The sequence below is a fragment of the Uloborus diversus genome, chromosome 4 (genome assembly GCF_026930045.1).
Source record: "Uloborus diversus isolate 005 chromosome 4, Udiv.v.3.1, whole genome shotgun sequence".
In the NCBI taxonomy this organism is placed as follows: Eukaryota; Metazoa; Arthropoda; class Arachnida; order Araneae; family Uloboridae; genus Uloborus; species Uloborus diversus.
In genome coordinates, this window is record NC_072734.1 from 166732980 (window position 1) to 166748729 (window position 15750).

Consider the following 15750-nt stretch of genomic DNA (forward strand, 5'->3'; position numbering starts at 1 on the left):
GTAAGTTACTCAGACTATGACATCTTGTGCATTTTTTGGAATGATATCAGATAAATTCTGCAGTAGTGTCAACTATACACAGAACTATATCTGTCTTTTTTCTTTCTCTTATGCACTGTATCCAAATTTTGAGCATAATTACCCTACCATGTCGGGCATTACCGCTCATTCTCTCATGTAGTAAAAAAGCGATTTTAAAAGTTAATACAATTTTATTTCGTTTAAAAAAAATATTGATTTTTTTCATACAATATTGTTTAACTATTCATGTTTACCCTCAAGTTGAGCTTCATATATTCCTACTTTCTCCTTACTCTACTAACTTTAAATCACCTTTTTACTTACATCACAGATTGAGTAGCAATGCCCGAAATGGTAGAGTAATTGTGCTCACAATTTGTATACATCACGTAAGATATGGTTCTGTGGGCAGTTCACACCTCTGCTGCCTTTATATGAAAATTCCACAAATTATACAGGATGTCCTAATCCGACTTCGTTTTTGAATCCGTACGTTTTAAAGTAAGTTTGACGTTTAACTTTTTCGAAGGATTTTACTTTATAATATTTGAAAAGTCACACTTACTTCAGACTATGACATTAAGTTACTCAGACTATGACATCTTGTGCATTTTTTGGAATGATATCAGATAAATTCTGCAGTAGTGTCAACTATACACAGAACTATATCTGTCTGTTTTCTTTCTCTTATGCACTGTATCCAAATTTTGAGCATAATTACCCTACCATGTCGGGCATTACCGCTCATTCTGTCATGTAGTAAAAAAGCGATTTTAAAAGTTGCTACAATTTTACTTCGTTTAAAAAAAATATTGATTTTTTTCATACAATATTGTCTAACTATTCATGTTTACCCTCAAGTTGAGCTTCATATAATCCTACTTTCTCTTATATCTTTATCAGTTATTTCACTGAGTTAGAAATCACATCTGCCCAAAGTCTCTCCTATATGTTTTTTTAAATTACATTATTACTATTTATATCAAAAGTAGATCAGAATAAAATCAAAAACTCATTTTATTGATCATAAATACATTTTTTAAAATTACAAACGCATTTTTTTTTTTTTTTGAAATGATGAAATTGAGTAAAAAAATTATGCTCATCATCAAATTTTCCTTAAATTATATTATATTTTACATAAAATTGTTACTCTTTTTTCTTTTGAACAGTTACAGTAAATCTTAACTTCCTTTGGAATGAAATAGGTATACTTGTTGGATTCGTTCGGAAAGATTTAACTTCGATTTTCATCCTGAAAAATAAAAGTATAAAAAATTAAGTACAAGAAATATTTCAAGCGCAAGAATTTAAAAATGGATTGCAAGATAGAGGAAATACTTTATAACTAACCTGCTCTGAATTTTACACATATGAATTATTTATAAATATACTGCAGAGTGGTTTTTTGAAATAGCATTTGCGATAGAATTTTACTATATACCTTCTCATAACTTTGTTATCTTTTGCTATATCATCTTTTGAGATTTAAAATAATTTCCTCTTATATATATAATAGCCGATGATCGTGTAACCCGCTTGTTTCAATGATGAAACTCGCGCCACGGCATGATAATTTGATAATATGTTTTGGTAATGTTTAACATGCAGGGAAAGGCTATATTGTGACAAGGCTGAACTCGATCCTGTAACTTAACTGTTTTACCGGTAAAACAGTCATTTCAGGAGAATGAAGAAACGGAAAAATTGTCAATAATGGACGCTATCTACTGCTGAAGTTTAGGGTTCATCCACTGGAGTTAGGGTTACAATGTCAACTGTCAAAATATCACCAAACAGGCAATGTTCATCATTCAAATGTTGAAGCAATTTTCACCCGTCATACCATGACGGGCGACTTTCTAGTATAATAATAAATCAGATTGCTGGTTATGTTAGTGTAAGCTGTTATTTTTATTTGGGAATTAGTGAATTAGTGGTACTCGCAAGGCTTTGCCCGTAATAGAAAAATTAAAAGGTCTTTTGGTTCGCTTGTATATTTACAAATAATGTAAGGTGAATTTTCTCGCCAATTGGCTTGTACCCATGTTACGGTTCCACGTTATGATAATTTCGTATCTCGCCAATTGGCTTGTGCCCATGTCACGGTTCCACGTCATGATAATTTCGTAATTTACTCGTTCATCTTATGATAATTTTGTTCTTAAAATTGGAATAGAAAGAGAACCGCATCGAATTTTCGAAAAATCCGCTTCGAGGTGCACACCCCCATGCTACAAACTAATTTTGTACAAAAATTTTATGAAAATCGGCCGAATGGTCTAGGTGCTATGCGCGTCACAGAGATCCTGACAGACCGACAGAGATCCGGACAGAGAGAGATCCTGACAGACAGAGAGACTCTCAGTTTTATTATTAGTAAAGACTACAGTAAACTCTCGACTACCTGGCTTTTGGTGTGGTGGAAAGGTAGGCCGCAAAACAAGAAATCCAGATATATAGACAGGAGTTCTATAAATATTTACTCATTTCTTACTCCGACATGATATAAAAAATACATATTACACATTTTAAGATAAATTTTAGGTACAGTCGACTTCCGCTACAACGCGATTCGACTTACGCGAAATGGCTATAACGCGAGTTTTTCCCGAGTAACGAATTTTAAAGCTAGCGCGATTTCCTCATCTGCAATACGATTTTTTTTTTTTTGGAAGGAAGTATGCTGAATTTCGTTATTGGATCCTAAATATTTTATCCCTATAACGTCACTGATAGCGGAAGTTCCCTTCACCATACAGGTCCACGCATTGCTTTTTTAATGCATCAGGTAACCAATCGGCGTCTTTCTTTTTCTTTTTTCTTTCTAAATATTAAAGTTGATGAAACAAAATGGCACCTTAGTGCACTGTTTCATGTAAAGTTTGTAAAGAAGGGAAGAAAAAGAAAGTTTCTGGCAAAAAGAAGAAAAAAACCGTTTAAGATATTCGATATGCTTGAACAAAAAAGTACGTTGACGGTAGCACGACAATAAGTATAAGTGATGAATGTACCATGTAGTTTTACGTCTTTCCCTGCCATTTGTCATTTATTTTGTTTATCTTAACAGTTTTTTATGTTGAATGAAGCAGTTTTTTTACTTTTTAAGTGCAGTTACAGTTCTTAATTATAAGAAACTTTCATGTATAGTTAAGGAATGCTTTAAAATAGTTTGAGGGGGGTTTATAAGTGTCTAAAAGAATTTGGTATGCTTAAAAAATAAATAAATAAATAAATAAAAATGTACACATACCCTTTTCTACAACGCGAAATTTCGACTAACGCGAAGAGTCTTAGAACGCATCCCCCGCGTAAGTCGGGACTCGACTGTATACAGTACTAAATAGCATGCAGTTTCAAAATAAGCAATATCGCAGGAAAAACATAAGTCCAAATATATAAAAAAGAAAGTAAATTTTATTTCATTATTAATACTCGAAATTTTATTGATGTATCTTTAATTTAACCAGTAAAAATTTCATTAACTTCCAACGTTTAATTTCTGGAATTATTTCGTTTACTTGATATGTATTGTTGCCCATTTTGTACCGACTTTAAAAAGAGGAGGGTCATTTTTTTCGTACCCCCCCCCCCTATTTTCTATCATCTTTCTTCGTTTCTTTCTTCTCCCCCTCCCCCCCCCCCCCTCCCCTCCTCATCAATACACAATTTCATTGAATATGCCAATTTGAATGACACATTTTTCGAAAAATATAAGGCAATCCAGCGTAAGTTCTCTTTTAAATTCGTAATGTTAGTTTATATGTTCGACCATATTTGTACTTCGAAAGAAAGTGGCTCTAAAATCAGTTACTTTTCACGTAACTAATAAGACTTACCTTGATATTTTCTTACGTTGCCAGTAACGTTAATATATGAACTATAATAAGAGTTTTGATTGAGTTTTTCCGACTACCGAAAAGAGGAACCAAAGTAAGTGCCTAAAGCTAACGCCGAAAGTCATTATTACTTTTAACACTTTTGAACTCGGCATAAAAATGTATAAAAAATTATATGTGACTGTAAATGAATTAAAACTGATGATGGGCCGAAAATTTGCATATATTCCTTCTTCAATTAAATAAGATTCGTATATGTTACATTGCTGGCAACATTCACTATCGGCAAAAGTATCGGACACTTTAAAAAGTTGATCCCCCCCCCTTAAGGAAAAATCTCAGATTATTTGTTCTGTAACTTTTATTATATAAAGATCATGCTTCTGCTAACGCTTTCCACCAATACTGTAGCTGAAGAAGGGGGGAGAGGGACGTTCCTCAAAATATCTGGCTTAGTATTGTAAAAATATTTTAAATTCAATTTGATTCTCTTCTAAGTATCCAATTTTTAATGAACAATCTGCTAATTGTATTAAAGCTGTCATAAGTACTCTAAACTGATCCACCCAAAAAGGGGGAAGGTCTTTTTTTTTGGCTATCTGTCAACCATGACATCTACAGGGCAGTCGAAAGCCGAGGTGGGACTCTTGTCAGTTTAGTTGTCGGGCCACCTCTCTCTTTTATACTTCTCCGATATTCCAAGAAGCTCCCGCTCCCCCAAAAGCCGGGTCTCTAGTTTCCAACGAGGCTTATATGGCCTCTCGTCACCCTAACCCTAAAAAAGGTACGAAGATATCCCCCCCCCCCCCCGATACTGCAGCACTTCTTTCGAGCAAAAATAAAATAGCGGCATTTAGGGGACTGGACACAAAAAACGGAAGAAGCGAGAAAGGTTTTTTTTTTATTATTATTATTCTACATCCCAAAAGCTCAGAAAAAAACTAAATTTCACCAATTTGTTTAACTTGCTTTGAACAATTATTGTAATTAAAGAGTCACTTATATTCAAGAAGATATAAGTATTCCTTTCCGAATTATCAGTTTTTTTGCTTAAGTTTTCAACTCCTTACCAAAGTTTTCCAACGAACTTGAGGAAATTTTCAAGAACAACATGCAAGAGAATCATAATGTATACTGAAATGTTATTTTAAAGATATTCCTAGTCGAACTTTTTTGAATGGTTGCCATCCTCATTCATTAATCCGGATTTTACTATCAAGTAAGTGTGGTAATTTTCACTCAACTCACTTTGCTTAGGGCAGCAAGACCACGTTCCATCAGTAGAAGTACAGCAATCCTTGTCGGTCGGACAGCTGTGGGCCCCATCGGGGCACACCCTCAGGGGCGTGTTGCCGTCCATGCGAGAGTTGCGGTCGTACTTGGGGCCCGCGGGTATCTCGGCGAGGACCTTGGCTTTTCCGCTCTTCTCGGCTCCAAATCCGACGCAGACTCCGACTCCGAAGATGCCGATGCACGTCTTGCCGTTCGGGCAGCAGCCCATTCCGTCCCAGCAGCAACTGGCAGAGGCGTAAGGACAGCAGAAGAACTTGCACGCCGTCTCGTACGGACCGCATAACGGTACGGGAGCTTCTAAAAGAATTGGGACTCAAACTTTAAATATATTAATGTAAAGTAGTAATTTCAAATTCTGAAATAATAAGTGCAAGTGATATTTAAACAGGTTTTCCTCTGCTGTACTAATATTCATATATATATATATATATATATTAGGGTGTCCCAAGATATAATGGCGAAAAAAAAATTTGTGAAATCGAATACGCATACCCTCCAAATTTTTTCCATTTCACCTCAGAAACATGAGAAAAAAGTGTCATTGCAATAAAATAACAGGAACCCGTGCCGACTTGAGGACAAAGTTGGACCTGAAATCCTGTATGGCGACTACAGTGGAAAGATTGCTAACTGCATAATTCCTTACGACACGCGCCATCAATTTATTTAAAGCAGATATTTACAACAATATTAGACTAAAAGAAACATTACTGCATATATTTTTAATTCAATGTTTGCTTTTTGCAGTCAGGATAGAGCTTCCGCTGCTCTTGAACGCAACATAACACAGATTGTTTTTGTTAATTAGCAGCTGTTAGCAAACCATGAAAGTCCTGCATAATTTTTACAGCTCTTTCAGCTGCATCGTTTACTGCTCTAAGCATTGAGACAGTCTTTTTCGCATCAAGGAATGAAATATTATTGACCATACCATAAAAGCTGGATGAATTTTTGTAGAGCAGCTTTTGAGATAATTGGGTCCACATTTTCGTACACTTTTATCAAAAAGCACAAATTTTTGTTGGGTGCTTTGACTGCCAAAATGCATTGAAGCCATGGTTTCAGGTATATTGTCACTACAAACAAGTAGACATCAAACAATGCTTTATTTTCCTTCGTATCTAATTTTAGTTGTGAACTAAATAAAATAGTAATAGTTTTAGGGAGTAAATCGCTCGAGTCATCCATCGAACTTTGTGCATGACTGAAGGTGGTCTTATTTTAAATTCATTTTCTGTATCTCCACCTAAAAATATGATACGCAATTTTATCAACCCTTGATAGTCATATTACTAAGCTTAGCACGGTAAAAGTCAAGTAAATTTTCCAAGTTAGGGTACAGTTCGGAACAACTCCGCAGCTCCTCCATAGCACTATTTTAGTGGGATAGATCAGTTCATATATATGACGGCGGCAAGCAAAGGAAAGCATTTCTCTATCAAATTTTTGCTCAAGAATAGCGCAAGAACCACTTAAAGGACCTGTTCTGAAAGCTGTAGTATCACAACAGAGAGTTTTAACTTTGTCTTCGAGATTCCAATCTAAAACTGCCTTTCAAACAGCCTTTGTTTGTTCTTTTCCTGTGGACTTATCCAGTTTAGACTCAGCAATGAGTTGTTCCATCACATCCATATAAAATAACTATAGATAAGCGATCTTCCTTTGATTTTTGAGCACTCAAAGCAGGCAACAGTTTCATATTCCAAGGTAAATTCACAACAGACGGTACCTCGTAATGAAAACCAATTTTTTTTCTTTCCTCGTGCTCCTTCCGCTTTTCGGTTCATATACTTAGAATTGAAGATTTACCTATGGGACATTCATCAATGTTACACCCAAGTGCGTCAATAGTAGCTGCAAGAATAAACACATAATCTCGTATACTTGGACACCTGTCCAATGCCAGCAATCGACTTTGGAGTAATAAAATCGCTCCTTATTACATATTTACTTGTTCCAGGTTCTGATAATACTTGTTCCAGGTTCTGGAATACTTGTTCCAGGTTCTAATATACTTGTTCCAGGTTCTGATAAACTTGTTCCAGGTACTGATTTGAATGTTTCAGGGAAATTTTCTGAATTAATATTTTCACTAGAGCTCGAAGAGGAATCGTCTTGTACATGCTCATACAAGTCCGAGGATGTTGAAGTGGAATCGTATTTAATGCGCCTGTTTTCTTCTTTAACAGCTCAAAGTCGAGCTCTTTCCTCTTTGTCGGCAAGTTTTATTATCCACTCCACCTAAAGTGACCACGTCGGCTGGGTTCTCTTTGGAGTTCCAAGAAAATTCCATCTTCCTCTACTTTGATTAACTAAAGTGCATCAGCATGTGCAATATTGAATGAATTGTTTAAATTACCCTAAAATTCTTGTTGGCGCTGCCTGAATACTACTTGCAGTTTTTATGCATTTCTTTTCAAGTCTCTCCAAATTTGATTTAGGTTTTTAAGTTTATTCACACAATTTGGCAACGATTTGGTGGGAATGCGTGACTTTTCCCAAAAGATGATGCATTCCCGAATAGCGAGATTTGCACTTTCACTGATGGTTAAATTTTACTTCTCGAATGTTATAAAACAAAACAGACAGAACTTGTCCGTTAGAGGGAAGTTTGCAAGCCCGTAGTTTGGTGTTTTACGACTCCTATTAAAAATATCTCTTTTTTCAAACTTTACAATTCCACTACCATGTTTCGTTCCCTATGGAAGGACTATACTGCGCTCGCTGACCGGAATGTATTCGTACTGACATGTTTGACGGTTTGCAAATTGCTACGGATAAGTCCCCCCCCCCTCCCCCAACATATGTTTTTCTGTTTTCATTTGTTTTCTATGCACAATTTACAGTTGTTTTGAGCTTCGCAAAGTGTCGCGTCGCCAGCGTTCGCTTGCTTATGAATACACGTGCTATTTACACGTTTAGGCCTTTAGGCGCAAGTCGGCACGGGTTACCCTGCTTCAAATTGCATGAAACTTTTTTTACAACGGTTTTGATATAAAAGGAAAAAAATAAGAGGGTATGCGTTTAAAAAAAACGACTTTCATTTTTTTGGGACACTCTAATATATATATATATATATATATATATATATATATATATATATATAATAGCCAATGATCGAGTAACGCTTGTGATTCAAGAATGAAACTCGCGCCACGGCATGATAATTTGATAATTTGTTTTAGTAATGTTTAACATGCAGGGAAAGGCTTTATTGTGACAAGGCTAAACTCGATCCGGCAGCTTAACTGTTTACTGGCAAGACTGTCATTTCAGGAAAATGAAGAAATGAAAAAATGGTCAACACTGAACGCTACCTACTGGCGTTTAGGGTTAATCCACTAGTGTTAAGGTTAAAATGTCAGCTATCAAAATATCACCAAACAGGCAATGACTTCGTTCAAATGTAGAAGCTATTTTCACCCGTCATACCTTGCCGGCGACTTTCTAGTTCTGAAATATAAATGTATTAAGTGTATAGTTGGGCAATGTTGTTCTTTTTAATGATCCGTTCATCAGAAGATTGTTCATTCTTTTGATCCGTTCAGTTAATTCGTTCATTTGAACGACTTCGTTCATTTAAAAAAGTTGCAGGTGATCTTTCTGCACGACATACTCACGTACATTCGATATGTTTTACTATATCAGCAATATTCTTAAAAGGAAAGATAACTAAAATTAATTTAAGGTATCAGAAAAATGAATCAAAAAACTTTATTCGGGTTTCGATGCATAAAGCAATTATAGTTCATTTTGTAAGATATTTCTCAGTTGTCGAATGGTAAGACATGTTTTCATTCCAAACATCACAGGTTCCATTTCAGCGGTAGTTATTAAATTTTTCCAGCTACAGCACTGTATATATACATTTAGTATTACAAATAGACCACGTATAACGAAAAAATTAACAACAAATACATCGGTAGCTCAGCCAGAGTACAGGATAACTTAATTTAAAAAAAAAGACTCACCTAAATATTAGGGAGCTTCAAAATTATTCCTCAACACCGATGAGAACAGAACAGAGGAAAAAAATAATAATTTGAGTTCTGAAACTTTGAATTCAAATTGTGTTTTCCGAAATCATGAGCTGCAACAGTACCCTACTCATTGGAGTTATTGTTTCTAGAAACGGCTCCTGTCCCCCCAAGCTTGCCCCTCCTCTTGGGCGGTTACGTGTGTATAGTTGTGTATGTGAAGGCTTGTGTGTGTGCGTCAATCTATGTGAATGCACGTTGTCGTGTATGTGTGTAAAGGCGCATGTGTGTGTGAGACTGTGTATGAGTGTGCGTGCGTGTGTGTAGGACATGGACGCCACCGACCAGGAAAAGCGGATTCCGGGGGACATTGCTCAGGACCGGAGGAGCCACGCCTGCAGAAGATGGGGTTGAAAAAGGAACCGGAACGTCAAGAACGGTCAAGTAAAAAGAATTAGCAATCGGAATTGTTCAAAAAAAAAAGCAACACTTTTTTATATGGGGAAAAAATTAGACTGCAATAATCCTTTATAAAATCTCTGGATAATTGTATGTAAAACGAGCTGATGTGTGCATCACATGACTTCCTTTTACTCCAATTTAATGTCATTTCTCCATTACTGGCAATGTTAATGTTATTCAATAGTTTACTCTCTAAATATCACCAACAGTGGCCAAATTAAAATCAGATTTTTAAAAGAAAATGTGAAATTTGTAGCCAAATTGGCGACCAAAAGACTGGCGATATATAGCCAAGTGTGGGGACTTAGGGGGGTTTTGTTAGTAGCCCAATCATTTTGTTCGTTGCCCAAACAAGTTGTACAATACATTACTAATAGATACATTGGAAAATTGCAAATGAACTGCAACGGTCAAAGAAAAATCTCTACATATTATAAAATGAAGTCTCCAAAAAGCGTCTGTTTGTGTAAACCCGCAAAACTCGAGAACTACCCGGCCGATTGCGCTGAAATTTTCACAGTGTGTTTGCTTTAGCACCGGAAAGGTTTGCAGACCGGTTTAAAAAAGTTCTATGAGTAGTTCTGTTTTTATTCCAATTTACTCCCAATTTTCACATAAGGAAACAACCCCATTGACTGGGAAAATATTTTAATTTCATGTTATCATTTTATGAAGGAAAATATCTCACCTTTATTTGCTAATTCTTCAGAGCTGCTGAGCATGGGAGAGGCTAATAAAACGAAGACAAAAGCTGCTGCAAGCATGTTCCTAAAAATAATAATAAATTAAAGCGGAAATTTAGCAACACGTGGATTTTGTACATACAATATTGAACATTATAACAACGATGGTATCCTTTGGTTACTAGGCGTATTTTAAAAAAGAGCACGTCTAAAGTCAGTAATTAAAATGTTAGAACTTTCACAAAAAATACGAACTTAGAAAATGCATCTAATTTCTAAATCGCACTTAAGTATTTTCTTATTAGGAGTTTCGTATTCTGAGTTGCATGGTTGCATTGAAGCATTTCGTATGAGAAACATTTCTCCGAAAATTATCTTTTTAACACGCTTTTATTAGTTTCACTTGTATGTTTGTGAGCAACTCTCCTTTGGACTAAGAGCTAGTGGCTTACTACTGTTAGTACATTCCACCACTTTATGAGCGTTCGTAGCCGAGCGGTCTAAGGCGCGGGTCTGCGCTGACGTCCACCTCCGGGAATCATTGGGCATGCGTTCTAATCCCGTCTACACCGAAATTAAATTTATAATCATGCAACTCAATTTTCGCTCACTTTTTGTGATCGGATTCTTTTAAAATTTGGAATGCAACATCAGACCTTTTGACAATGCAATATTCTATAATCAAATTAATTTATCAACGATGAGTTATTAGTTTATTTTAATTAACACGCTTTTATTAGCTTAACTTGTATGTTTGTGGGTTCAACTTTCCTTTGGACAAATAGCCAGTTGCTTATTAGAATTACAACGTACAAATCAGACCTGTGGAATGTAACAATGTTTGCACATGGATTTACCAAAAAGCATTCAAAATGTCTGATGCAAATAATGCAATATAGAATACTAAGATACATTCCATTATAAAATAATAATTTAAAAAACTAAAAAAAAAAAAAAAAAAAAACGCTTTTGCAGCAAAATGAACTAAAAAATAAAAAATAATAGTTTAAAAACTAAAAAAACACGCTTTAGTAGCAAAATGAACTAAAAAGTTGAAAATAATCTTTGGATGACAAGTATATAAAGTAATTGACCAAACACTTAATTTTACTGTAATAGAAAAAAAAAGCGTGGGGGCTTCATATCAGTTGTCTTAAATTTCTTCCACTTGTTATCCATGCAAAAATAAATAGGTAGCTCCCCACGCTTTTTTTCTATTACAGTAAAATTAAGTCAATTACTTTATATACTTGTTATCCAAAGATTATTTTTAACTTTTTAGTTCATTTTGCTACTAAAGCTTGTTTTTTTAGTTTTTTAAAATATTATTTTATTTTGTATATTAACTGTTTCGTAGGTACTTTTTTTGAAAATAAGGCACAGCTTTTTACATTTTAATTTATCAGTTTTTATATTTAAATATTCACAACGCTTTTTATCTAAGTGCTTGATTGTAATCTCTTTTAATCTAAATTCTTAAAGAATTTAGAAATGAATCCAAGAGTTTTTACGTGAGCTGTAAATAGTTAATGATTTCGTAGGAAACATATGGCATTACTTCACCATTTTTTAAAAACTGTTTGAAGGTTATAAAACTAAGTATGATAAATGATCCGCTCCTGGATAATAATGTTTCAAAAACAATATTTGCTCAGGCTGCAAAAAAAAGAAAAATAAAATAAACTACATATTTCATTTTTCTAACTAATATACGTTTAAAATATTTTGCTTTACACGATAAAAATAGGAATGTTAACATCGGTAAACCAATAAATATTTTGGAGCAATACTTTTCAAAACGTTTTCTTCTACGTATTTAGAATTTTATAGCCGAAATTATAATTTGCATTTTATTTATTTGTTTTAAGTTTTTGTTCATTTTTCAGAGAAACTTATTATTTACAACAAAATATGCTTATAAGACATTTATAAAAATTTATTAATTAATTTTATCATCACTTAAACGTACATGCCTCCAAAAACGGGATCAGTAGTGCTAAAGCTATGAAATGAGCTATTTTGGACAGTATTGAAGTAATTTGATTTATAGAGAATGAACATGTATATTTTTAAAGTTAAAGATACTTACATGGTTGACGAAATGAATGTGAAGACCTTTGAAAGGTTGTTTGAGAAATGATATCACAGAATAATAGACAGTGGTTAGAGTTGGGTATTTATAGTAATTGAAAAGTTGTTTCATTTTGCTTATCTTTCGTCCTCTCGTTCTCAACTCTTCGATTGGGAAAAGTGGGAGATTTCTGCCAATCGAAATGAAAGAGGAACTAAAGATATGAGCAGGTGCTTAAGAAATAGAAATTTGGTTGATTGTCAGTGCACAGCGGAAATGCTATTGAACAGATAAGATGCATGGACATTAGTATTGGAAAAGGAAGTAAACACTGAAGTGCAATCTCTTACAAATTGAATCATGATTGTATACATTTGTTCCAAAAGATTTCACTTTATCGTTGAGTTTTAATTCGTACACGCTTAAAACGCGTTATGAAAAACTTCAATACACAAAAAAGAAACTGAAATGTTTGGAATGAACAAACGTAAAATTCAAGGTGTATTTGATATTTCCAGTGCCGGATCTGGGGCGGGTGCAAAACAAAACCAACCAGTGCCCCCTCCAGGAGCAATTTCTACGGACGGCAAATTCAAGTGGTGCGACCTAACACGAATGTAAAAGACCTTTTTTTTTCTTTTCTTTTCTTTTTTTTTTTTTTTTTTTTGACTCGACGAGATCAATAAGTCAAAAAAAAAAAACAAAAACAAAATTCAGCCTGTAATTTTAAAGCTTTTTCATACCAGCCCCCCGCTTGTTACTTTCATCAAAGGTAACTTAAAATTTCATTTTTAAGACTTACATTTCAAAAACAATTCCGGGGCATGCATCCGTCCTCCCTTAACTTAGTCAAACATAGCCTAAAATAGCGTTTATGGGGCGTCAATTTCAAACAATTTCCTACACGAAACCTTCCCCAGCCCTTGGGTATTGTCGTCAATCGCGACTTTAGAATGTGTTTTTAGGAATGAGAACTCATCTCGAATCTCTCATCTCTTCTCCTAACATCAACAGTGACCTGAAAATTTCATTCCTAGAGCATAAACGTCAAAGAAATTCCGAGGACAGTATCCGAAATCTCCCATAGCTTCATTAAACATAATACATTTTAAGACCTTTAATCTCGAAAAATTTCCAAGAAAAGGTGCCCATCCTCTCTCACAACGCCTCAATTATACAGCTTAAAGTTGAGTTTGTGTACCTATAATATTAAAAAGTTTTTGGTTTCGCCCCTACACCTTGAACTTTCTCTTAACTGAATTAAAGGTAGCCCAAAACGTGCAGCCTTTTTCATGTTCATAAATTCTCCGGGGAGGGCTTCCAAAGCTCCCGACTTTTTCCCTAACGCAACCCTAATACCTTAAAGTTTCGTTCTTAGAAATTTCCACGGGTAGCTTTTGAGCATTTCCTTCTCAATGATATTCTGAAATTGACTTCAGTTTAAGAAAACAATTTCGGGAAGAAGCTCCGAACATCAAGACCTCCTTTTCCTATCGTTACCTAAGTCTCAGGTTGCGTTTTTAACAAGTCAGTTTTGAAACAGCTCTGGAATATATCCACATGATGCCAATTTTGGTGATGTTGGGCACAGTAGCGTAACTATGGAGTCTAGATCCACTGCCAAACGAAAGAAATTGCGCCTCCTCACCAGGGTCGCATGGGAAGTCCCTCCATGGGAAGTCACCGGAGGTCATTCTGACCTCCAATTTTTTTTGGGGGGGGGAGGGAGGAGGATATTTTGATTGATTCGGCAAACAGGAGACAGCATTGTTTTTTGTTTTTTTCTTATTTTCTTTTCTTTTAAATTGTTTTCAATGATGCCCAACGTTCCTTCTCGGTAGATGTTATGTATGTGTATTTTTCATGTATCCCCTCTAGCTCTTTTTTTGCAAGTTTTTTAGTTTTTTTTTTTTAATTTTAAAGCAATTTTCAAATTTTATGATTAAAAAAAATCTTGATTTTTTTGAGCAATCACGATTGTTTATTGTTCTCACTTGACTGTTTTGAATTCGTATCATTTTATTTTCCCGACAGCACCCTCTGCCAGCACCACCGTCGCGTCGACCGGCCTCACGATGCTGCTCCTCTTGTGAAAACCGTCTCCAGGTTGCGTCCATATCCTATGCACACCCTCATGCCTGCGCACAGACACAAACACACACTCCTACACACACACACAAACACACTCATGCCTGCACACAGACACAAACACATATGCCTACATACACACACACAAACAAACGAACGCCTACACACACACGCGCGCGTACACACACAGCACTGCATACACAACACGCACACACATGCATACATACACACACACGCACTCACACATATGCGCCTACACGAACACACACACACGCATTCATACAGACACACACGCTCGTGATTGCGAAAAACATAATTTGAATTCAAAAAGCCAAAAATTCAATTTTTTTTTTTTTTTTTTTTTTTTTGAGCAATCACGATTGCTTATTGTTCTCACTTGACCGTCCTTGGCGTTGTGGCTCCTTTTTCAGCTTGGACCAGGGGCCTCTGCAGCACCACCGACCTCCGGTCTTGAGCACTGTCCCCGATAGACGCTTCTCCTAGTCAACGGCGTCCATCTCCTACACACACGCTCGGTCACACATACACGCATCTTTACGCACATGCGCACTCCCACACACAAGCCGTTATACACATACACACACACGCCTAAGTGCATACACACAGGTCTAAGCGCACACACAAGCCTACACATGCACGTTCGTGCGCCTGCACACACGTACCCAACTATACACACGTAACCCCCCGGAGGAAAGGCAGGCTTGGAGGGGACATGAGTTGTTTCTAGAAACAATAAGTCCAATGAGTAGGTTCCTGTCGTGATTGCGAAACACATAATTTGAATTCAAAATTTCAGAATTCAAATTAATTTCATTCTTTTCTTAATTAATTAATTTTTTTATAAATCAGTTGAAATGCCGCTTCCCTGGCTGCTGCGCCCCTGGCGAGGGCCACTCCTGCCAACCCCTAGTTACGCTACTGGTTGGGCAGCTAGGGGATTCACCTGACGTCACTAAAGATCCTACACAACTGCGTTTTTCAGACTTCAATGCCGAAAAATTGGTAGAAAAATCAAGTGAACCTCGAACCTAGCTTATTTCCTAATCGTCACTAAAAATAGGTTAAACATTTTCTTTTAGAAATTTCCTTAGATGAGCCCATACATTCCCTCCCCCCCCCCTAAAGATGGCTTAAAGTTAACTTCATTTGCCAAAAAAAAAAGTTTTCACACTTCTGTGGTCACTAAACATGGCCTAAAATGGCTTTTATTATGAATTAAACGTTGAAAACTTTTCCGGAGGAGAACAGCCGTATCCCCTTACGTAACCGAAGTGTTTAAAACGGCTGCTTAAAGA

The 15750-nt window shown here is 35.8% G+C and overlaps 1 protein-coding gene across 2 annotated transcripts; it reads right to left on the minus strand.

The window, feature by feature from the left end:
- Positions 1-1123: 1123 nt before the first annotated feature.
- Positions 1124-12501, minus strand: LOC129221548 (progranulin-like). 2 transcript variants are annotated; one of them, XM_054856040.1, is made up of 4 exons: positions 12365-12501; positions 10281-10360; positions 5109-5447; positions 1124-1276 (listed from the first exon to the last, which is right to left on the minus strand). In XM_054856040.1, coding segments are annotated over exons 1-4 (426 nt in total). In that variant the 5' UTR covers positions 12367-12501; the 3' UTR covers positions 1124-1271. The 2 variants fall into 2 exon arrangements, with proteins under 2 accessions (XP_054712015.1, XP_054712014.1); XM_054856039.1 differs by having other exon boundaries at positions 5109-5450.
- Positions 12502-15750: the final 3249 nt, after the last annotated feature.